This window comes from Dysidea avara, chromosome 6 (genome assembly GCF_963678975.1).
Source record: "Dysidea avara chromosome 6, odDysAvar1.4, whole genome shotgun sequence".
Classification (NCBI taxonomy): domain Eukaryota; kingdom Metazoa; phylum Porifera; class Demospongiae; order Dictyoceratida; family Dysideidae; genus Dysidea; species Dysidea avara.
This window is the reverse complement of record NC_089277.1, coordinates 19179002-19205572: the sequence shown is the minus strand read 5'-3', so window position 1 is coordinate 19205572 and position 26571 is coordinate 19179002. Positions and strand designations below refer to the sequence as shown.

Sequence of the window (26571 nt, the reverse complement as noted above, 5' to 3'; positions counted from 1 at the left end):
GATTATTTAAGGTGCTTAGATTGCGCACTACTGTACAGAGGTACCGGTATTAGATAGCTTTCACAATAGGTCACAAGATCATGCCCATTCTTTATTATATACATTATCGATCTATCGATGACACACCCCTTTATGCTAGCTGTATTTCAGTGACCACACACCTTCAAATTGGAAGGCTGACTCGAGATACTCTAATAATCGATCGAAACCATGATTACCATGCCCCCCTTATGGAAAAACGCACATCTTTGCAGGTTGACTCGAGATACTCTAACATATCAGTCACCCTAATAGAACAGTATAGCTAGCTGTATGCCTTAACAAAAAACTAAACAAACTAGTATATTAAAAATTATAAATTTAAAAATGAAGTAGGGATCCAAGCAATAAAAAGTAGTGAAACAAGAGATGAACGATGGTAGTAATTACAGCATAGCTCAGTGAGGAAATCCCTACTTTGGCATTGAACACAAAATAATTTCTATACCGTGCCAAAGTAGGGATTTCCCACCAAGCTATGCTGTATTTACTATACCATTGTTCATCTCTTGTTTCACCACTTTTTATTGCTTGGATCCCTACTTCATTTTTAAATTTATAATTTTTAATTTACTAGTATATATACATACATGCACACACACACACACACACACACACACACACACACACACACACACACACACACACACACACACACACACACACACACACACACACACACACACACACACACACACACTACTTCCAATGAAACAGAAGGTGAATAAAACTGCTATCAGTACTCCGGAATGTATAACGAGAAATGAAGGTAATATATATCCCTCCTAGAAGCCTCAAGGGAGTATATTTCTGATATACTATCTCCATTTCTTGTTACTGCTTTCCAGGAATTTCCAGAAATCGTCAGATTGCTTTTATAAAGTTTGTTATCTCCTCTACTATTTAGTGACACTTTTCAGGGTCAATTATGGGTTTTAGTTTTGTGAATAAGGTAAAGTTAAGGCATGGAATTGGAAAGAAAGTAGTTTATATTTTTATTGAATGAAGATGGTCACAGGTTGCTATATTGATTGCTTGATAATAGAAACCTGGCACGATGTCACATATAGCACAGGGTGTGGCACTTATTGGATTTAGCCATTATAGTTCTATGAGCATATTCACTACTTTATAGTTATGTAATTCATGGCTAGTAAAGTAAGTACTTTGGTGCACTTTAGCATCATTATGAGCAGACATGGGGCCAAGTACATGAGTACTTATACTTAAGTACACTAAGTACAAACTTGAAAGTACTTGTACTTTACTTAAATACTTTCTTAATTTCCCCAATGTACTTGTACTTATACTCAAGTACTTCACTAAGTACTTGTATGTACTTGAGTACTTAAAGTACTTAAAGTACTTTTAAGTACTTGTAAGTACTGCAAACATTGTACGTATAGTTTGTACACAGTGGTGTACAATGAGAATAGCAAAATTGTATGAAGGTGCAATTTACAACTACTTGCAATTCTTCTACTGCCTTCCCCAACCATACTATGTATCATGTTGCCATGATTAATGATGTCATAGCTTTCTAGCAAACAAAAACAATGCTGCTGTTTAAGGCAGTGCATTTTAAGAGTTTAAGAGAGAGAATGGTTGACAAAAACCTGAAAGTATCAACCCCTCTAGGCACACTTACATACTACAATACACTGAATACAGTGTATATTTTACTACAGCAAAATGTACTTGTACTTTACTTAAGTACTTCCAGCATGTACTTGTACTTTACTTAAGTACTCTCTTGATTGCTGCAGGAGTACTTGTACTTGTACTTGGAAAATTCAAAAGTACTTGTACTTTACTTAAGTACTTTTAAATGTACTTGACCCCATGTCTGATTATGAGCTTGGATTTTGGCTTTCTGTACTCAATTGTGCACACATAATTGAAGATTTCTGCAAGCTGGTGTTTATACATTACGTCGTTTGACATCAGTAACACATTGTCTTTATTCTTATATATAGTATATTATCTGTGACCAAAATTCACATGGCCCTAATATAAATACACTTGGTGGCTAAGGATTTGGGTGTTCAGTATGGAGGACCCTGGTTCAAATGCTGATAACTTGTACCCTGTGGTGATTGTTCTAATACAGTATTTTGACCCTCAATTTACAGTTGTTTGCTTTTTGGTTTATAACTCTATAGTTGTCAATGCAAGTTCTTTAAAACCACAAAAGGTTTGAGCTATGATAGTTAACCTATGTATATGCATTCCAATTATTAAGTGGTTTACCCTGTAGGTGTGACAACAAGTTAGTTCTTTTAAATGCAAATAATTGTACACAGTGGCGTAACTAAACCCGGGCCTACCCGGGCCTGGGCCTGGGTGTCAGCAATCAAGTCATGCCCACAAAATTAGCAATAGAGTAATAGAAAAAGACAACTTTACCAAATAATCGATCGAGACCTTGACAACAGCGCACATTTTTGGCAGCGAAACAGCTATATTACCTTTCATTATTGTGAAATCCCTTCAAACTAACAGGTTAGCAGCAAAAGCACCTCTAGAAATAATTATCATTTCGATAATGCGACTACTTTAATAGCGTTACTTGTGAATGTAACTTCAACTTATTGCACTGGGCACTGGTGTCGGTGAAAGTTTAGTTACGCCACTGATTGTACATATCATGACTGTTTATCAGATTTGCACCAAACTTGGTATGTGATTTTGTCACAATATGTTCTTAAAGCACACCAAAGCTCAAGAAAATTGAGCTTTGGTGCACTTAATTTTACAATGCATTTACATTTTACAATGGTTTTTGTAAAGTGCACGAAAAGAATAATCTAAGTCACCCGAGCCCCCTAACCAAAGAATAAGAAAACAAAGAAATTAAGCAGAATTTTGAGGGCTCATATTTCATGATTGTGTTAGGCAATCTTGCTCATATTGGTATGTGGGGTGCTGAAGGTGACAGGCATTTTCAGCATAAAAATGATTCCAATTCAAGAAGGGAGCAGAGAGCTATGTATGCATGAAAATTACATTTTGTTTCTTCCTGTAAATGTACTCATGGTGTGGCATGCCAGCTTTCTTGGTCATATGACACACTACAGTGTGTCTTTATAACACTGGCACGAGGGTCTTTCCTGATATATATGCTCAACAGCACAAGTGAGGGCATATATCAGGCAAAAGCCCAAATGCCCCTTGTACAGCTAATATGTAAAACTTCCAATTTATAGCAGGCTAAATACCTCAAGGGAGTGCACTTGGTGCTTTGTTGTGCTTAATTTATGTGAATTATCTTCCTCATCAGATTACTGAAAGCCTTCTACTCCAATATACTGACGACACCACTCTTATTTGTAGTGGAGACACCCCTGAAGTTGCTGCTAACATTATGAATTCGCACTTGAACTACTTAATCAGTGGGCAATTGATAGTAGAATGGAATTGAATTACTCAAAATCTACAGTGATGTGGTTCAGGGTAACCAGAGACCTTCTAATCTTCCAATAATGTTGTATTGAAATTGTTACAAGTCAGAAGTATATCAGCCTAGTATTTGATCATAATAATTTATCCTGGGACCACCATGTCTCACAAGTCTGCAAGTAAATGTCTTACTATTTGTATATTATTTGCTGTCATAGAAATGTTCTTGGTTCCAAATTAGTGAAAATTTTGACTGAAGCACTTGTCCTTTCTCATCTTAACTATTCTCTTCTGGCGTCGGTACTTCACTACATACTGAATCATTACAAAGACTTAAGAGGATGCAGAATAGGGCAGTGCATCTTTGTAGGAATTTGCACGAGTGTGATCACATCTCAGAGCACTACCAGCATCTTCAGTGGCTTCCACTGGACTCTTTCATGCAGCATCGTTCTTTATGCTTGATGCATTGCTAGTTTCATGGAATGTGGTGCATACCACTGTAACCATCTATTCTGTTTGGTAGGCATTACTATCTTCGACTATGGCACACATAGTATGCTTTGAAGTTAATCGCTAATGCGGTATTTAAACTCCAATAGATACCCGTGGGTAAGTATCTAAACTGGTTAAATACCTGTACCAATTTTTTTGTCACGTGTGTCATGTGTGCATGCTCTGCTGGATTCCAGTCACAACAGCTATTAGAAATCATCGCTAGAGTGTAAAGAAAGTATTGCTGCATCATAAAGATGATTGTATTCATCTAGGAAGCCTATCAGTGAGTTATTTTAGCACTAATTTGATCAGGAAGCTGCCATTACTAGAGCTGCACAGGCCATAGTCTAAATCAGTTATTGCACAAACCCATGGTATCTTTGCTATTTTAGAGACCTGAGGAATGGCACAATAATCACCAGGGGTGAATAATACTAGAGCATGCTCTTTCTTTGTTAATCTGCCTAGATACCATTTTTACAGAGACAATTTTTTTGCAGGACCTCACAGTGGTGGAATGAATTATCTAATGATGAGAATTTTACTGTTGTTATTAACGACATTCTTTCTTCTGTTTTCATGTAACTTATTCAATCATCTTTGTAATAAGTTGTTTAAAGTTGTTGCATTTGTTTTGTTTTGTACTTGTGTCCATGTATTTGTTTTGTGACCATGTGTTAAGTCTTGTACTTGTTAGCTAGCTATGTGTGTTTGTCTGTATTGTATGCTGCTCTGACAAGGAAGAACGGTAATTGTTGAGTTATAAATCAATGAATCGATAACCAGCACTGGGTGATCAATCACAAAAGCCAATACGAGTGCAATAACTGGATATAATACATGTCTGAAAGACGTGATCATGTAGCTATCAGCAGCTGGTGTGACCTTGAGCAACTGCTTTCACAGCTGTTCACCTCACTTAATTTCTACATTATAAATGAAAATTCTAGCTAAAATCTATTCAATAGTAAAACTTCATAGATCTACCAATGGAAAATCAAGATTGTTCTAGAACATTCTATGTGCATTCTATTAGAAACCCTTGAAAAATGTGCTCTTTATTAGAGTATTACAAAAGCAATCAAATAAACTCTGCTATACAATACTGTTGTAACTTCTCTAGTATTCAATCAAATCAAAAATGATATTATAGCCATATTGGTACCGATTGGCAGGGTAGTACGCTATGATTATGACTAGCCAAATGTCATCATCATAATAAGTGCTATGTTAGCAAAAACAGGCTGGAAATTGCATTCTAGCATAAAAGGTGCAGGATTTGCTTTGTTAAAAATTGAGCAACTGCAACTAATAATATTACGTTTTGCATAAAAATCGAAATACTCTAATAGAACAGTCACAACAAACTAAAAATACTAATAGACAAATAATATCAAGACACATGCACAGTAGTGTGTCGTGCGGCCCAAGAAGCCGGTGTGCAACACCCATGAGTATATTGACAGGAAGAACAAAAACACAATTTTCGCACCTCTGTAGCTCTGTGCTGCCTTGATGAAACAAAACAATTTTGCTGTGGACACGCCCTCCACCTTCAGTACTCCACATACCGTATCTTGGTACCAACTTTGGCTGGAATACGATAAACAGGCAGAGTTATTAGTGATTATTCACGAAAAATAATACCAATATGTTGTCACGCCTACAGGGTAAACCGCTTACGGGAAGAAGCTGAAAAATGGTGGGTGAATAGGTTAACTACTGAACCTCAAACCTTTTGTGGTTTGAAAGAAATCGAGTTAAAAACCATGAAGATACAACGAAAAAACCAACAGTGTGTAAATATTATGCAATCAAGATTAGGTAATAAAAACCAACTACTTGTCACGCCTACCAGAAAAACCGCTTGGGGTAATGCTTTGAAAATCGCTGTACAGATGGAGTATTCATCTTAGAAAGGCTCTTCAATGTTTTAGAAGAATCAGACTTAAAGCCACGGAGTTATAACATGAAATCCAACTTGGTGTAGCAAGTGCGAGATTGAGATACTCTAATAGAGCAGTCATCCTAATAGAGCAGTCATCCTGAAGAGAATTCGAGATCAGCTAGAAACAAGTAACCTGTATAGAGATCAGCTAAAAACAAATTACCCTGTAGAGAGTTCAGTAACAAACAATTCACTCTGTAGTATAGATCAGCTAGAAGAAGTTACCTTGTAGGGAGTTCTACTACGGAAAGAGATAGTTCAGCTAGAAGAAGTCACCTTGTAGAGAGTTCAGCCACAAAGAAACCATCATGTAGAGAGTTCAGCTATACAAACAAGTCACCCTGTAGAGAGATCAACTACATACAAGTCACCCTGTAGAGAGATCAGCTAGAAGAAGTTGCCTTGTAGAGAGTTTAGCTACAAAGAAACCATCATGTAGAGAGTTTAGCTGCAAACAAATCACCTGTAGAGAGTTCAGCTACAAACAAATCACCCTATAGAGAGATCAGCTAGAAGAAGTTATCTTGTAGAGAGTTCAGTTACAAACAATTCACCCTGTACAGAGATCAGCTAGAAGCAGTTACCTTGTAGAGAGTTCAGCTACAAACAAATCACCCTGTAGAAAGATCAGCTAGAAGAAGTTACCTTGTAGAGAGTTCAGTTACAAAGAAACCACCATGTAGAGAGTTCAGCTACAAACTAGTGACCCTGTAGAGACATCAGCTAGAAGAAGGTACCTTGAAGAGAGTTCAGCTACAAAGAAACCATCATGTAGAGAGTTCAACTACAAACAAGTGACCCTGTAGAGACATCAGCTAGAAGAAGTCACCTTGTAGAGTGTTCAGTTACAAAGAAACAACCATGTAGATAATTCTGTAATAAATATATGAATTATATATACAAATTGTACATTTACTGATAAATTCACTAAAGTATTTAACATCTGCTTCATCTTTTCTTCTTCCTGTGGTAAAGAAAAAAATAGGTTTAAAAAGTCCCAAAGCTGGCCATAGGCTGGCTTTTGGGGTATACAAATGCAAAAAGAAATGAAATCTAATCTAAAACAGCCAGGCTGTAAAAAAGAGTGCAGCCCTCAAAAAGGATATGGTGAAAAAAGATGTGAAATCCAAAGTGGCGGCCAAGAAATGGCTGTGATGGTAGGTTAATGGTAAAAATTTTATTAACTACAATTCAGGTGAATTTTGTGCCAAGACCAAGTGGCACCAAAATTCACCTGAATTGTTGTTAATAAAATTTTTACCATTAACCTACCATCACAGCCATTTCTTAGCCGCCTGCTTGGATTTCACATCTTTTTTCACCATAGCTTTTTTAAGGGCTGCACTTTTTTTTACAGCTTGGCTGTTTTGGATTAGATAATATTATGCATAACCTAGCTTGGAAGGAACTTGTTATAAAACACTATAATTGCAAATAAATACAAGCACTATAATTGTTACAACTTTATAATATAGCCATAGCCATGAACAAGCAAGCATAAAATTATGTAGCAATTACCAATATTAACATGGATCCTTTGGCTTTAATATCAGATTCAGTATTTAGGTATTTTTTGTATTGCTAGTTTGTCTTATATCTCTGTAGATAAGAACAAAGATTTGTGTAAAAACGAGCCTCAATGGTTGGCTTTGAAGGAATTTAAAATACAAAAAGAAGTGAAATCCATGTAAAACAGCCAAGCCTGATTTTACAACTTTTTTCACCCAGGCTTTTGAAGGACGCACCCTTTTTATACAGCTTGGCTGTTTTTACATGGATATTATACATGTACATATACATATGTGACCTAGTCAGGGAAAACCGGTAATATCACCTATTTAAAACTATTGAGAAATGCCAGTTTTAAGTATTCAGTGTGTTGTAGCTTGCCAATTGTTGAAGCTAATTTTTAAATGTTTTATGCCAATTCCTTACTTTTCAGAGCATTCACTGTACAAGTAGCCAACAGCTAAGTTTCCCACCATTTTAGATAGTTTTTAACTTGATGTTGACTGTATCGGGCAAGCTCCAAAAAGGGTGGGTGGCAGGAGCCAGAAGGTGGGAAAGAGGCTAGGGATGAATTAGGTCAAGTTATGGGCCATTCAGGTATCAAAACTGGTTAAAATGAAAGGACATTCACAGCATAGGTGTTTACTCAACACCTCAGAGCTGTACAGTTACATACAGCCATCTCCAGGCTGACCAGAGCTCCATTAGGGCTCCAGGATGCTAGTACAGATTGCCACTGTGCTTGGGAAAAGCAGCCAGCTAAAGCAGACCACTCAAGTCTAGTTGATTCTTGTGAAATTTGATAGTTCATTTGTGTTCTTGATGAAAAAATCAAATCTGCTGTCCTGGACGATAAGGCCGGTTTTCCCAGACCCAGTCGCATAATATGAATTATACTGTATGTATGTACTTATGCATATATTAAACATGTATAATTACGTATGCTAGATGCATTTTACCTTTGCAGGTTTGATTGTTTGAGTCAAGCTGATAACCATCTAAGCATTCACACCTATATGTCCCTTCTTCATTGAAGCATTGTTGATTATCACCACATGATGACTTATTGTAGCACTCATTAACATCTGCAGCACAGTTATAGCACCATAACACAGTAATATATACATGTATGCATGAATCTGTGTATGTATGTATTACACAAACCCATGTATTCTTACAACCAAATATCTTAATGTTAAGATAATGACTGCTTGTAACACACTCCTAAAATTTGACTGAGTTTACCAGAATCCTATCCGAGATATCATATATAGTAAACAAAGTGCTGCAACCTTTGAAGCATTCATTGTATGGCTTTGTGATTTGTGATTAATCCCAGAATCAACATTGTTACCACTTTTGGAAAATCAGTTTTAACATCATGCAAGAACATTACAATTCAATGTGCTCCCATTACAACAGCAATGCATCTGTTTAAACAGTGTGCTGTGTGAATAAACCTTACTAGTTAAAAAAGTTTACCTGTTAGAAACTATTGAATTTCTAAGGATACCATTGTTCATTATACTGTTTGTATTAAACTGTATCTACACATGGCCATAATTGTGGTGAACAACTGCAGTTGTGCACAAGTTTGTTAAAATAAACAAAAAGTTTATAACATTGCGATAGTTATCATTGTTGTGATATGTTGCATCCTACAATCTTGAAGTCACAATAGCTCAGCCTATGTTACAACCAAAGTATAAGAACTAAAACTCACTATGAAAATAAATAAAACTCACTATGAAAATAAATAAAACTCACTATGAAAATAAATAAAACTCACTATGAAAATAAATTTCAACAAAGAACCCGCACAAACTTCCATTACATACATTAGTGATTAATAATTCCTTGCCAGTTGGTAAAAATCATTGCAAACCAGTAATATATAGTCAAATCACCATTCAACAACAAACTGGGCTATATATACTGGTACAGTAGCTCACATAATTAAACAATACGGCAACCAAAGAACACGTTGTTGCAAAAAGTCAGTCACTGTTCTTCAACACTTCATAACAAGTAAGTTTCAATTGTTACAGTGGCTATTTAGCTATCTCCAAGTACAGTACGCCAATGAATAAGCTTCCTTTCGGTTTTAGGCTAATAGAGTTAGGAAAGAGCTACCATGCCTCACATTATAAGCTTGTTTAGTGTAAGCACGCATTCCCTAAAAAAAGTTTCATGTACGTTTAAGGCTTACTTACTTAAAGGTTTCATGCGTGTTTAAGGCTTACTCCCTTAAAAGGTTTCGTGTGTGTTTAAGGATTAATTAAATCTATTAGCCCACAAGTTTCATGCCAATTACTAAATATGATATGTATCAGTTTTGCTAATTTGTCAGCAATGTTATGCAGCTTATTAATTGGAGGTGCATTTAATGCATCATTTTTAAACTGCATAACATTGCTGAAAAATGAGCAAAACTGATATATATTGTGTTTACCTGTATTTAGTAATCAGCATGCACTTATGGGCTTCCAATAAAACATAAGTAAACTACATACAGTAGCGCTCACATGCAATGTTGCACTCACTCGCACTGTTTTCTCGAGTCATGAGTAGACTCAAGCAATTTGCAAGTAAAGCTGTACTCATGTCTTGCAGATAATGGATTGTCCTCTTCATGGAGAGTAAGAATATCTTTGTTCGGTTTCTGTACCACAAAGGCAAAGCAAACATGGGTTATGCGTGTTTGTCAATATTGCAGTAAAACGTAATATAATCTCACTGCTTCTAAGCTTTAACAGCCTATAAACTGTAGCTTGATGCAATTAAGATTTTTGTCAAATATACCAAATAACTCGTAATTATATCAATTTTTCAATACAATTTGCACAGAAAACACAGTTTTTTTACAAAAAGTAGAAAATCTCATTAGGCACTGGCCAATTATACCGGCATAACTTAAAGTATAATAGGTGACCAAAAGCATCAAGCATAATTCCAGCATAATAGGGACAATATTTGAAAATTTAATCAAAATACGCAATATGTGCACCTGAAAGAAAGCAAATATTCACTGCCAATAGTATTATTAGTGCGTTTCATATTTAAAAACATGTAATATAACTTACTAAACCGTTTTTAATGGTTATTCACACTTTGCAGAAATAAAATCAAGATACTCTAATAGAGCAGTCACTTGCTCTAATACAGCAGTCAGGAAAGGTTGATATACTCTAATAAAACAGTCAGCTTTAGAACATAATTTTGATTTTGAAAGCATAATTTTGAGCATAATAGGCTTAATTTTTGAGCAATGCTCAAAAGCATAATAGCTAAAAATTTGGGCATAATAGGCCGGAGCCTACATCTCATAACACCTTACGTATTTGAGTTTTCCACCTAACACGGATGAAATATCATCATATAACCTTCAGCTTTCTTTTCTTCAATACACTTTCATCGCAGGAAGTGCTTGCTTATATGTGACTGAATTTGACAAAACCCGGTTTCAACGCACAAAGCTTCGTTAGGAAATATGGCAATTTTAAGTAATCATTGTGTAGTAAATTCCCAGTGCCTACAGCTGTGCAAACAAAATTTGCACCAATTATTCATCTATTTGCTAGCTATCACTGTGTGGGTGTATAAGTTTCTGATACCCAAAATATGGCCTGTTTTGGGCAGCTTTTTTCCAGTGGGTAATAATATCACAGGTGGTAGTAATAGGGACGGTGGGTGGTAGATGGGCTTAATATAGGAGTATAAGAAGACAAATGGAATCCAGAAGCCATGTTTGGGCCCTCCATGGCTGTAATATCACTCCAAATTGATTGAGAACACTATTGGTGAGCTCTCTGTGAAGTCCCAGCTCACTACACACCATTACAACAAAGCCATGACCATTTAATGGTGCCAATCTTCCACTCGTGGCTTTGACAGGGTTGGAAGAAAGCTGCTGCAGAAACCACTGTATTAGACCAGCAATCCATTTCTGGTAAAAATGTACATTTGATTTTGTGTGTGTGAAGCCAGGTTATATGAAATCCGGTCACATATAAACTAAAGTCCGGTGATTGGGAATAACCCCATATATTTCATATTAATGGTTGCACACAACTCAATTATTATGACAATTCCAAGCCACACATGGGGAAGTCCTGGGGGGCAGAATTATTTAGAGCACTCTAGAAGCTGAAAGTTGGTGTGAAATTTAATCCGATTGTGCCAAAATTCACCATGCTTTGGTGAGTCAAGCGTAATAAGCCCATACATTTCAGCGTACATATGAAATACCAACCTCCAACCTCTTGAAGTGCTGCTTTTTCAGTGCTACTGCTATACTACTAGGGTTTAGTGGTCTGAGGTATTTATTAATGCACTTTATATCATATTAGAAAAAAAAATTCTACTAGTAACTCACGGTCAAAATGTTATATACTTTTGACAAAATGTATACAACAGTTTCAATGTGAAGTGCCCTAGCTCAAGGTGAACAGAATGACACAAGTCGCAACTCTGTAGCCTGTTACACTTGTGACATAGCTATGGTCAATCAAATAAGTGCCTGTGATATAATTTCCATATATGAACTGTACAAATCAATTGTTTTGCTTGTCTTCCTGTTTGTCACTATAACTCTAAAGTACATACCAGGTCTGGACTACAAATAAGTCATAAAAATAAGTTTGAGAAAATGGAAACTAGTCTTAGTGGGTTACATTGTGAGGAAGTGCAAGCTTCCTTCATGTCCCCTAATATACAGTACTACAGATACAGTATTGTATGATGTACAGTAATTGGTGGAAATAAAAGTTAAGAGCTGAAAAGGTGGTGAATGGTCAGCAGTGTCTGATGCTTGGTGCATGCCCCCCTAAAATTCTATCAATTAAGATTGAGCATTTCTAACTGAAAATTACCAATGAAAGTTGTCTATGTAACCAGATCTGCTATATAATTAAAAGAATTAAAGTTGATAGCTTATGCATTTTAGTCTAAGTTATGAATCATCAAAGTTGAATGCGTATAGAAGACCTCTTTTTGCAAATTTGTGACTGAATCTGCAAGAACTCCACACGTTGGCACATTTTCTTTATCCAGATAGCCAAAGGAATTGTCAACTAAAGTTCAGCTCTAGAAACCAAGTACTTTTGAAGTTACAGTGCTACACTGGAAACAACAGAAAAGTTGAATTGCACTGTGATAATACAGACAATAAACTACAAGTACTTAATCAAAAGGTCATTATTTATGAATGCAGTCCTATACTAAGAAGCAACTTGCACCGTCAGATTCTCCTGTAACAAGCAAATTCATTGCTGGGTAAATTTTGTCTTCCATGCCCTTACTATGTAAAAACATCAGAAAAAATGATAACAAACAGCTCATCCAATGTGAAGCAGACTAAAACTCGTATCTTCCATCTCCTTAAGAGTACTGACACGAAACAAAAATTTTCAAACTCTTATTGCTTTGGGTACATATCATTAGGCCTGAGTCAAATATGCTCAACATTTTGTCCAAAAATGCTTTCAGAAATTTCCACCTATTATGCTATTTCAGTGTTCCCATTATGCTTACATTATGCTTCTAGCATTATGTTGGAATATTTCAATCAGTGAATGCTACTATTAGAGTACTTCACTACAAAGTGACTGTTCTATTAGAGAGTACTGATCCTAGGAGCTATGTACAATGCAGTTGAGTGAGTTTGCAGTTTCCACTGACTGCTCTATTAGAGAGTATCGATCTATTTTCATAGAATTAAGCTCCATAGTTTGAAGTATCCACCTAATACGCTAGCATTATGCTGGCATAACACTCCAGTTTTTATTATGCTGGCATATTTGATGCAGGCCTAGGTATCGTGATGCTATCATACTTTTGCTGTTATCATTTTTCTTCATTGTGAAACAAGCACTTAAAATTTACAGAATTTTTTCAATTTCGTAAAGATTTAGCCCATTGTGCTCATTGCATTCTACTGTAAATTAATTGGGATTGCACTAACATATGGGATTCTTGCAGATTCGGTCGCATTTGGTCACATATAATATCCAATCAGTGCACTATATCTAGCATATGGCAGTTACCAGATAGGATTATAATGAGTATAATTACAACAGATCAAGTCGAACCAATATTTTATCATTAACTGGGTGTTTCGGTGTTGCCAGTTTAGTGGTCAATAATTAACTTGTAGTCTTTAACATCACACTTCTTGCAGTAATTAGCTTTACATGTAGCTTTATTATTATTATTATTATTAACACTTTACACTTCACTTTATTATTTTAAGGCTTTACAGCACAAGTGCTAAAGGTCTGTAGGACAATTGGCCCTACAGTCTGTGTATTATGTTTTAAATAAGTGTACTGTTATCCTAATAGGTTTTTACAGATATTTAAAACAAGTAAACTGAATAACTGTTGTAACTTTTAAACCTTTTCAATGTTCAAATTCTGTCAGTGGGGGGAGAGGGTAAATATAAATCTTTTTTCAATTGTCATACAAAAAGAGTGATTGTTGATGAATTATCTGTTTCCACCAATACAAATCCATTTTGGCCATTTGATTTCACCAACCTGTCCTAGATAATTCTGATACCACAATCCACCTCCTCACATCTCCAAGGCTCATGCAATTTAATTATAGATAAACAGATGGTCAGGAGCAGTTATTGAAAAAGACAAGGTTATGAATAGATAGTGTATAAGTGTAGCTGTCTGTCTAGGGTCTACTTGTCTACTTCTACTTCTAGGATCTATACCAGCTGTGAAAAAAGGGTGTGGCCCCCAAGAAGAAAAAGATGTGAAATCCAAGGCGGCTGCAAAGAAAAGGTTGTGATGATAGGCCAATGGCAATAACAACGATTCAGGTGAATGTTACCTTCTCTAGGATTCGGCACTAAATTCACATGAATTGTCATTAATAAAATTTTTGCCACGATTAACCTACCATCACAGCCAATCTTGGCTGCCACCTTGGATTTCACATCTTTTTCAGCCTTGGGTCACACCCTTTTTCACAGTTTGGCTGTTTTGATATAGATATCACTTCTTTTTCCATTTGTATACTCCAATTCCAGCCTGTGATTGGCTTTGGAGCTTCTTTTACCTGTCTTTTTTCATTACTGCAGAAAGGAGGAAGAGATCAAAAGCAGAATTCCTTTGTAGATGACTTGTTTGTAACTGAACTCTCTACAGGTTGACTTGTCTGAAGCTGAACTCTTACAGGGTGAATTATTGTAGCAGAACTCTCTACAGAGTGAATTGTTTGTAGCTGAATTCTATATAAGATCAATGGATTGTAGATGAACTCTCTACAAGGTAATTTCAATTGTTTGTAACTAAACTCTCTACATGGTGACTGGATTGTAGCTGAACTTTCCACAGGGTGACTTTTTTTGTAGCTGAACTCTATTGAGGGTGACTTATAACAGACTGAAATTCTCTACAAGGTGACTTGTACAATAGCAGAACACTTTCTTAATTTATTTCTTAGCTGATGGATGACTGCACTATTACAGTATCTCGAACTCACACTTGCTACATGTAGTTCGTTTCATAGTATTACTCAATGGCTTTACATCTGATTCTTCTAAACCACTGAAGGGCCTTTCTAAGATGATTAATCCATCTATACAACTCATTCACCTGAGTTATTTGTCTTGTAGGTATGACAAACAATTGGGAAAATTTCAATCGTGCAATAGACAAATTTCATAATAATGAACCATTGCCCCTAGCAACCTAAATTTTACATTATTTGTAGGTGTCAATGTCTTAAGTCACTTCTCGAAGTTTTAAAAGGATAGCATAAATAAGTCATGATATATAACATTTTGAAGTTGCAATTTTCCCATACATTGTCAATGAGAGGGACAACAGTTGCCCCTTCTCAGTAATCACACAAATCATGGGATTCAAGATGTAGTATCTATGATCATATCTTTTTCACCTATATACACTATAATACATTTAAAACTTGGAGAGATTATTGTTTACATTCACACCTACAAATTATGTAATATTGAGATATATGTACTTTTGAATTTTTAGTTTTTGCATACTTTGAAATACCTCATTTTTGTGATTGCCCAGAAGGGGCAACTGTAGCCCTCTCACATAGATATGTATGGGAAAACTACAATTTTCAAAATGCCATATCTTATGACATATATATATATATTATATATATATATGCTATCCTTTCAAAATGTGGAGAAGTTACTTTAGACGTTATCACCTAAAAATAATGGAAATTCAGGTTGCTAGGGGCAATGTTATTTCTATACGCTATAAAGCCTTATTATGGAATTTGTCTATTTTTACACAACGTTGGTTTTTGTACTGTATCTTTATTAAGGCTCAAACGATTAGCCGAATATTCGGATTAATATTCGTTTGCTTTGTAGCCGAATAATAAAATTAACAAACGATTATTCGCACGTGATCATTTATATGGTGACATGTGATTAGCTGTCAGTATTAATGAAACGGAAGACAGTGCTAATGAAAGTAACAAAAGGGAAAGGACTATGGTGATAAAGCGAAGAGTAGTAATAGAATTAGGCAGCCACTAATTGGTGAAGATGTACTAATTCCACGGTGAATCGCAATACTTCGTACGGATTTGTGGCTTACTCCAGGTACTTCTACTTTGTTACAATCACTTTCTATCACAGCATCGCTGTGATAATCCTTTCAGAAAGGGAATTATGGCATCTCTTTCTTAGTAAAGTTATTCATATGAAGCCACAAAGCTGTTTGTGGTTATTTGTAGGCTTCTTGGTAGTGGCCACCTTAATTACTGAATTGCAATGAAACCTTACACCGATTATTCGACTAATTTCGTTAGAGCTGAGCGAATATTCGAATACAGTAAACCAGTATTTGTTTGAGCCTTAATCTTTATCATATTTAGTTCAATTTGCATCAATTTGAGGTTTAATTGTTAACCTATCCAAGTTACATACCAATTTTCAGCTTCTTCCCATAAGTGGTTTATCCTGTAGATGTGACAACATATTGGTGTTAGTTTCATAATTAATTGGTTATTCATGTAACTCCTTGATTGTTTTTATATTCAAGCCAAACATGTGCCTTTATTCTCCCTTTCTGTGTACCAAATTTCAAGACAATCGGATAAAACGTTTGCATTTTATGGCAGCTTTTGTAAGTGTGAAGAAAAACAAGAAGAAAAAACAAGGAAATTAAGCCAATTCTTGAAGTCTCATGTCTTGGGAATGCTTGAAGCAATTTTGTTCAAATTTGGAATGTGGACTACTGATGGTAGAGGGCATTTTCACAGCAAAAAATCACCTTGTTTCATAAAGGCAGTACAGAGCTATGTATGCATGAAAATTGCATTTTCTTTCTTCCTGTCAATATACTCACGGTGTGGCATGCCGGTTTCTTGGGCCACATGACACACTACTGTGTGTCTTGATGTTAACAGACCAGAGTTGGTACATGTATAATTAAGTGGGATTTTCTTTTTATCAAGACACGTTTAGTAGGATTCAGACTATTATAATATTGAAACCTGTGAAGTACACATTTCAGCAACACAAAAACCTTCACGACAAAAGTGATTACATGTCTTACTAAAACACATACTTTCCCTTTTGTTACAGTTAAAATATGCACACCCTCTTTGAGCAGTAATTAATGCAAGGGAATTTAGTTACAAAATGTGTAAAATAAAACTTTTACTTCAATTTAACAAACCTGTAGTGCAGTCCTGCCCAGTCCATCCATTTTCACACTTACAAAAATTTGGAGATATGCAGATTCCATTACTGGAACATCCTTGATCACAAATGGCTAAAAGACCAATTAATCAAGCACAAATTGTAAATTCAGTGTTAAATTAAGAGTCACCAACAACAAAGCAACCATATAACTATCTATTGACATTAACTATCAATCATATACCACATGAACATATCCAGGTTACAAATAACTTAGTAGTGTTTATATAATGTTGGTGCAATAGTGAACCTTATACAAAAGTTTTACTATACAATTATATCTATACCAAAACAGCCAAGCTGTGAAAAATGGGTGTGGCCCCAAAAATAGCCAGGGTGGAAAAAGATGTGAAATCAAAGGTGGTGGCCAAGAAATGGCTGTGATGGTAGGTTAATGGTAAAATTTTTAATAATGACAATTCAGGTGAATTTGTAATTTGTGTTACCTTCTTAAATTTCTCTAGGATTCGGCACCAGAATGCTTTTTATTAAATTTTTGCCATTAACCTACCATAACAACCATTACTTGGCCACACCTGTTTTTCACAGCTTGGCTGTTTTGGTATAGATATCACTTTGTTTCGTATTCGTGTACTTCAAAGCCGGCCTGTAGCCAGCTTTGGAGCTTACTTGTCTTTTTCTTTTCTGCAGGAAGGAGGAAGAGATCAAAAGCTAAATTATGTGGATATTTTTTTAAATTAACGATTTTTTTTTCCAAAAATTGTTTGAAAATTATCACATATATGCTCTCTCCTACAGGTTGGCTCACAACTTGGCTAGCTTGTAGCAGAAATCTTTACAAGGTAACTTGTTTGTAGCTGGGTTCTCTACAGGGTGAATTATTGTAGCTGAACAATCTACATGGTGACATGTTTGTAGTTGAACTCTCCACTGGGTGATTTGTTTGTAGCTGAAATCTCTACAGCATGACTTGTTTGTAGCTGAACTCTCTACTGGGTAACTTATCTATTACTGAACTCTACACAAAGGGATTTGTTTGCAGCTGAACTCTCTACAGAGTGACTTGTTCGTAGCTGAATTCTCCACAGAGTGATTTATTTGCAGGTGAACTCTTTAAAGGGTGACTTGTTTGTAGCTGAATTCTCTACCAGGGTCTTGATCGTAGCTGAATTCTCCATAGGGTAATTTGTTTGTAGCTGAACTTTCTGTTGGGTGACTTGTTTGTAACTGAACACTCTACCGTATAACTTTTGTAGCTGAACTCTCCAGGTGACTTGTTTGTGGCTGGCATGGACTTTGCACAAGATAACTTGTTTGTAGCTGAAATCTCTACAGGTGACTTGTTTGTCACTGAACACTCTACTGGGTGACTTTTTGTAGCTAAACTCTACAGGTGAGTTGTTTGTGGCTGAACTCTGAACAGGGTGACTTGCTTGTAGCAAAACTCTCCACAGGTGACTTGTTTGTGGCTGAACTCTAAACAGGGTGCATGATTTATTTGTAGCTGAACTCTCTACAGGGTGAGGCTGAATTTTGAACAGGGTGATTTGTGTGTAGTATATAATATACTTTTGGTTAGTTTAATTTCAAGATGGTAGCCAAACGTTAGCATTAAAATGGGTATCATTTTAGCAAGTAGCTATCTAACCTATCCTAACTTTCTGTTGCATAGATCATTCTCATTTCAGTTGTAATGTTTTTGAGTTTGTTTCCTTAGTTCTTGTAGCATGTGTACTAAATTGATCCCTACTTCCTTTTAATTTGTTTACTTTTATGTCTAGCTAGCTAGCTATAATACATGTTCACACTTCATAAAAACCATGTACAAAAATCACGTGTTAAGGCAGTGATGCATGCCATAACTATCAATTATCCTTTGGGAAGAACAAGGTAGCTAGGTCAATGAATGATGAAAGTGAACATCATGGTGCAGTGGACAAAACATAATCAGAACAACAGATTGATGTATCCGCCATCATTACCTTGGCTGTTTGAAATTTCTGAAGCCAGATACCTAGTGCTACCAGGTCTTACGTGGCAGGCAGGTAGACAATTGAATATCAGAGTATTTTTACATCAAGTGATTTAATGGGTTATGTATTAAGGAACGAAATGCAGGTGAATTTTTAAAAAATCACTGTACATTAAAACATTCAACTTTTCGCTTTGTTTAACCAAGGTACAGCATCATTACAGTAGTATACTGATTGGTTTTTCAGATAAAATTTATTGCAAGGCTATTTTCAAAGTGTATGAAACCATATGATTTCTTACCGATCCCTACTTATTAAGTACTATCATACTTACTAATATTTGCAGTCTATATACATAATATATGACTGAAAATAGAAATTAACTGTCCACTAGAATAACTAACTGGGGTTTACATAATATGTGTCTTCCTTGTTTCATTACTTTTGTTCTATAACCCTTACTCAAATATATAATTCCACTTATACTTAACTAGTATTGGTACCTACCCTATGTGCAGGACCATTTCCACATTAACTAAAATTCACAGATTAAAGAATGGAGAACCACGCATTACTATTCATTTTGATCACAAGCTTTATGTCATCCTACAAATATACTGAATAACAGAATTACAGTACATACGTATGTATAGCTTAACTAAGACAACAGTATTAAGGATATAATTTTGTACATGTATTTAAGAAACGTGCAGAAGTTTCTATACAGGTTCAAATAACAAAAATTTCTGCTTTACTAATGTATTCAAACATGGTAATGGAGTACTGAGCATATTATATTCGACATCCATGACTTTATACTATACTTTTAATTATTCCCATGTGTGGTATATATACAAGTTCAGTATAGGTTATATTTGTTATATTTGTCAGTAAAATTTAAGCATTAACCACTATGATACAGGTACACCTGACAAACAAACATGCATCCAAAGGCCTGCCCATGCCTGCCCTATACCTATCAAACATGCTACTATATACTTTTCCAACAGTTATGCATATGCTGTGAAGTATATGCACTGTAGGCTAATAGTTAGATCAGAAAAAGTGTGTACAAAAAGGTACATAAAATTTAAAAAAAATTACGCCTTCAGCAGGATTCAAGCCCACATCCTACACAAACCACCACAACTTCAGGGAGGTGTGATAGCAGCTGACCAGTAGTTCGCAATGGAATGCAGAGATATTTTCTCTGCATCACGGTCTTAAATGTGCTGTAGTGGATGAAGGAAAGCATGTAGAAGCTTGCAATAAACTTTGTGAATTAGCCAGATGATTAGCATTTCATTTCACTTGTGAATCGAGTAGATACATGCACATATTGCTGAGTAAGCATTATCAATATCTACTGTAACACATGAAAAACTTATCACGAAATGTAGCAATGAGAAAAAAATTTCACAGGCAGGAATCAAACCCTGGACCTTTGAGTTAGCAGTTCTATGTCCTAATGCTATGGCTGTTTGTCTGTGGTTTTAACAGCAATGTAGCTCAAGTGGCAAGGAAATTATTGGACGTCATGACAGACAGACAGATGGATGGCTTTTCAGCTTTATATATATATATATATATATATATAGATTAAGATTGTGTAATACTGTGATTACTATAATATTATGCACTACAGTAATGTTGTAACTAACAGATCTTTGTATAGGTATTAACAACTTGCATGCCACTAATAAACACTTGTAACTCTAGGACATCCTTTTGTACTTAGAGTTAGTGTGTCACTGATTTTGTTGTTGTTGTGATTGATATCATTTACTGTATCTTCACGAGTTAGTGGACTCCGAGCGGCCTGTGCTACAACTGGCGTAGTCGACACTACTGGCTGACCAGATCAACCACTAAGCTTAAACGTTGTGGTACCGTGACAGATAGTTTGATAACGGTACCTGTTGAGGTCAGCTATTTCACCTGCTAAGTTCTACTGTTCTCGCCGTACTGTTTCTTGTAGAAAATCACTAATCAACTGTACTTGAACCACCGGAATGTCTACTGGATCTAATAGCGTCGTCACTGGCGATGGTGCCCAAGATCAAGAAGGTACTCGTAACCCTGTTAGTCGTCCACTTATAATGCCTGAAGCTTATAATGGGGATCAGAGTACCCACTGGGACCAATGGATTGCCCACTTCAACAGCGTGGCGCAGATAAACGGGTGGAATGAAGGAACAAAGCTCTTCTGGTTACACGTCCGGCTGACGCGAAAAGCCCAGACTGCGTGGGAACGTCTCAATCAAGACGCCAAGTCCACTTATGAAAACGCCAAAATAGCTCTCCATGAGCGGTTTGAACCCAGCTGTAAGCAAGATCTCTATGCTGCCGAATTTCATGCCAGGAAACATCTGGACAAAGAATCGTGGGGTGACTTGGTGGACAACCTCCATAGCCTAGCAGACAGAGCTTTCCCTGATCTGGATGATAAGGCAAGGGAGCAACTGTCACTAAGCCGATTCCTCAGTCTTATTGACAAGCCAACGATCGCCTTATCAGTTCGCCAACGACGTCCAAAAAATTTGAATGAAGCCGTAACGTATATGCTGGAGGCGGAGACTCATCTCTCATTAACACCTGGCCACAAAGTTGCAGCAGTGACGTCATCATCTGATAAACATAGAAGACGGAAACCATGCTTCTATCGCAACGATCCAAGCAAGACAGGACGCTGTAGTGGAGCTGTTGAAATCCCTATCATTGAGGATGGAGCATCTTGAGAATACAATCGCCTCTCATGTGGAATACAAAAGTCGCGACAAAAGTTCTCCCCCGTACCTGCCACCGACCGCGAACACATCCAAGAAGCAAGAAGCAACAGGTCCACGGCAGCCAATCATATGCAGGAAATGTGGAGTTGAAGGCCATTATGCTAGGGGGTGTGCTACCGGCCGTACGTCAGGAATCTAGCAGCCCTCAGTGCTAAGGGTCAGGCACACGAGGGCTCTGAATTGACCCATAAACCTGATATAGATAACTATAGCATAGATAGTAATGTAGAATTTTCACTTAGTACTGTGTGTAACAATGATGTCATTAATTTGCTGGCAGTGAACCCCGCCAAAGCGTACCATATTGTTGGTATTGTTTCGGAGGTACGTGTTAGTTTCATGTTAGATACGGGTGCTTCTGTGAGCTTGCTTAATAATGAAACGTGAAAGCAGCTATCGGTGAACAACAGTGGCGAAGAAACTGCGCTACAACTTTGGGGAGGAAGCCAGTTAGCAGGCGTAGAAGGCAGCCCCATCGTAGTACAGGGAGTGGCAACCATAGACATCATACTTCCAGGCCAAGTAGTCAGCACCAACATTTTGGTGGCGCGAGGATTAAGCATGCAAGCGATACTTGGGCTTGACTTTTTGGAAAAACACCAGTGCGTCATCAATACGGAGCAACGAATACTACACATGCACGGACGTGCCATACCACTGCAAAGTAAGATGAACGAGCAGCTAAAACCGGACTCTGGTGTATCCACAATCACAGTTGCACTGCAAAGGACAGTAGAACTTCCACCACTGAGCGAGCTAGAAGTGATGACAGTGACGTCCAGCCCTACTAACAGTGCGCCTACATGGCTAGTGGAAGCATTGCCAGGAGAAAGTCCTATAGTAGTAGCTTCCTCCGTAGTGACACCAGTCAGCGATGGACACCATACAACCATCCCAATGAGAATAACAAATTTCTCAACAGAGGCTGTTATGTTACACTTTACAAGGGTAGCAAGATTGGTTGGTAAGGCTTCTCCCCTGGATGATAAAGTTAATATTTCGAGCGTGAAACCAGACTCAGATAGCCATGTCTCCTCCACAGATGAGGATGAGATCCCTCTTCACAAACAAGAGCTCCTGTGGGATTTGGTGACCAAGAGTGGGGATTCACTTACCACAAAGCAGCAGCACGAATTATATAACGCTATTCTAGGGTATGCAGATGTCTTTACAGCTAATGAAGATGACTTGGGGAGGACTGACGTGCTAAAACATACTATCTCCGTGGGTGATGCTTCACCAATCCTCCAGCCACCAAGAAGGGCGCCACCTTACCATAAGGAAACGGTGCGAAATTTGCTGAGTAGTATGTTGTCAAAAGGTGTTATCCAACCTTCTAAAAGCCCGTGGGCGTCCCCAGTTGTATTAGTACAGAAAAAGGATGGCACAGTGCATTTCTGCGTGGATTATTGCAAGGTGAATGCAGTTACTACAAAGGACGCTTTTCCTCTACCCCGTATCGATGATACATTGGATACACTCAGCGGATCCCAATGGTTTAGTACCTTGGATATGTTAAGTGGCTACTGGCAAGTCGAGATGGATGAAAAGGACAGAGAAAAGACAGCTTTTACTACTCACGAAGGGCTTTTCGAATTTAAAGTAATGCCCTTCGGTCTTTGTAATGCACCTGCCACTTTCCAAAGGCTAATGAATGTGGTGTTAGCAGGAGTACAGTGGTCCAAATGCTTGGTGTATCTCGATGACATTATAATTGTGGGAAGAACATTCAACGAACATCTCAAAAACCTTGGAATAGTTCTGCAACGCTTACGAGAAGCCAACTTGCGGCTTAAGCCTAATAAATGCACCCTATGTAGAGATGAAGTTCTCTATTTAGGGCATGTGGTATTAAGACATGGAGTGGCAACTGATCCTACAAAAACAGACAAGGTATCAAAATGGCCAGCACCTAACTCAGTGAAAGAGGTGCAACAATTCTTAGGGTTGGCTTCATATTACCGCCGTTTTGTCCGCAACTTTGCAGTTATAGCAAAGCTACTCTATAGACTGACAGAAAGGGGACGTCACTTCCAATGGACTAAAGAATGCTCCAAAGCGTTTGCAGTGTTGAAACACCGATTAACTACATCGCCAGTCCTGTCTTACCCAGACTTTGCCAAGCCGTTCATTCTGGACATGGACGCTAGCTATGATGGTATTGGTGCTGTGCTCTCCCAGCAGCATGAAGGGAAGGAGGTTGTAGTTGCCTATACCTGCCGTACCTTAAGTAAGTCAGAGAGGAAGTATTGCGTCACGAGGAAAGAACTGCTGGCAGCAGTGAAATTCATCCAGCACTTCCGTCCCTACCTACTTGGTAATCCATTTGTGCTTCGAACTGACCGTGGATCATTAACATGGTTGCAGAATTTCAAGGAACCAGAGGGCCAATTAGCACGCTGGATTGAGCAACTGCAAGAATATCACTTCGAAATTGTGCATCGCTCTGGAAAACGCCACTCAAATGCCGATTCTCTGTCACGTCGGCCGTGCAACCAATGCCACCGACTTGAGTCACACTGTGGCAATGAAGGAACACATCAGGTGGCAGCAACCAGTATAGCTGAGAGGGAGCGGTCAACTACAGATATCGATCTGCTAACAGCACAGTCCCAAGATGACATCATTGGGCCAGTGCTACAGGCTAAAGAAGCAGGTTGTAAACCTATAGCTGACACTCTCAAGGGACATCGTAGAGAAGTAACCCAGCTCACACAACAGTGGGACCAGCTAGTGCTCCAACATGGTGTTCTATACAGAAAGTTTGAGAAGGCTGGCCAGGGTCAACTACACTTCCAATTAGTAGTCCCCAAGGACCACCAGGCCTCAGTTTTACAGGAAATACATGGAGGAAGGATGGGTGGGCACCTGGGCGAAGACAGGACATTTAAGAAACTGCAAGAACGGTTCTATTGGCCAGGTTACTTTCAAAGCTCCAAAGAATGGTGCCAGAACTGCCCACACTGCGCTGCAAAGAAAGGACCAATCCAGAAGCACAGAGGCCCACTACAAAACATCAGATGTGGATACCCCATGCGAATGGTGGCCGCAGATATTGTTGGTCCATTTCCTAGAAATAGCAATGGCAACCGGTACATCCTAGTAGTCTCTGACTATTTTACACGATGGGCTGAGGCCTATGCAATTCCCAACCAAGAGGCCAAAACAATAGCTAATAGGCTGGTTGATAACATGTTCTGTCGATTTGGGATCCCTGAACAGCTGCATACAGACAAAGGGGCACAATTTGAGTCCACCTTGGTAAAGGAAGTAAGCAAGCTGTTAAAAATCAACAAGACACACACCACCGCCTACTACCCACAGGGTGATGGCCTTGTGGAGAGGCTCAACAGAACTATTCTGGCTATGTTGGCTACAGTTACAGATGAACAGGGTGAGGACTGGGAAAGCCACTTGGCAAAGGTGTGTTTTGCATATAACACAAGCGAGCATGTTTCCACTGGGTATTCCCCTTTCTATATGATGTATGGAAGGAAAGCAAAGATACCACTTGACATCATTTATGGGAATCCCAACACTCCTCCAGTCACCCCATTAGAGTATGTGAGTACACTCCGCCAGTCATTAGAGCAAAGTTATCAACTTGCACGAAAGCACTCCCTAGGGGCTGCCTGCAGACAGAAAGAACACTATGACAAAAAGGTACACGGTGAACCATATGAAAAGGGAGATCTGGTTTGGTTATTTACCCCAGTGGTAGGAAAGCATAAAGCAAAGAAACTACACTGCCCATGGACTGGCCCGTATAGAATCATAAAGAGGATCTCAGATCTGGTATACCGCATTCAGGACACGGGCAGTAGAAGACGCCAAGTAGTGAACTTTGAACGTTTGAAACCATGTCCTCAGCAAATGCGAGATAGAAGCCAGCCTGGCAGTGGAACCCAAGATAGTCAAGTGCGAAATACAATAGAAGAAGACAGCATCAACACACCTCCAGGAACTGTCCTACAACTGGTAGATGACTATGGGGAAGAGGAAGTTGAGGCACCAGAAGTACTGCTGTACCCACAAAGTGAGGACAGAAATAACTTGAGAAGATACCCGCAACACAGAAATCGACGTAAGCCACTTCGCTATCAAGATGGGGTTCCTTGACATGGGACATGTACTTACAAGGAGGGGACATGTGTAATACTGTAATATTATGCACTACAGTAATGTTGTAACTAACAGATCTTTGTATAGGTATTAACAACTTGCATGCCACTAATAAACACTTGTAACTCTAGGACATCCTTTTGTACTTAGAGTTAGTGTGTCACTGATTTTGTTGTTGTTGTGATTGATATCATTTACTGTATCTTCACGAGTTAGTGGACTCCGAGCGGCCTGTGCTACAATTGCATTACAGTAATTCCAATGATGTTTATTATTCTACTTTTTTTTAGGGATGCCATAAATACTGTACCTGTTGTTCTGTGGATTGATTATATACTTATACAATCAACTGTGTATATAGCTCTTACCTTCACAATTAGGAGGTACTCCATGATATCCAGAGCAACAATCAGATCTTTGAACATAATATAGTTCTGGAATATAACGTGTTTCTACTCTATAATAAGACCTGTCATAAATTCATAGCAAACAATAATCATACAGTATGATAGTATTATATAGTAGGGATCTCAGATATGGTATGCGTGAGTTCACCAGGCATAATCATTATTTGCAAAAAAAAGTTAACAAACAAGTACACAAAAATTTGGAATTTTCAACTAGAGT

General features: G+C 37.7%; 1 protein-coding gene across 1 annotated transcript in view; it reads right to left on the bottom strand.

The window, feature by feature from the left end:
- Window positions 1–26571, bottom strand: part of LOC136257781 (uncharacterized) — a 119843-nt gene that overhangs the window by 89147 nt on the left and 4125 nt on the right. Inside the window, exons 3-5 of the mRNA XM_066051090.1 lie at window positions 26313–26413; window positions 17077–17172; window positions 8353–8478 (exon numbers count right to left, since the gene is read on the bottom strand). Of these exons, the coding sequence (XP_065907162.1) occupies window positions 8353–8478; window positions 17077–17172; window positions 26313–26413 (323 nt within the window). The remainder of the gene's footprint in view (window positions 1–8352; window positions 8479–17076; window positions 17173–26312; window positions 26414–26571) is intronic.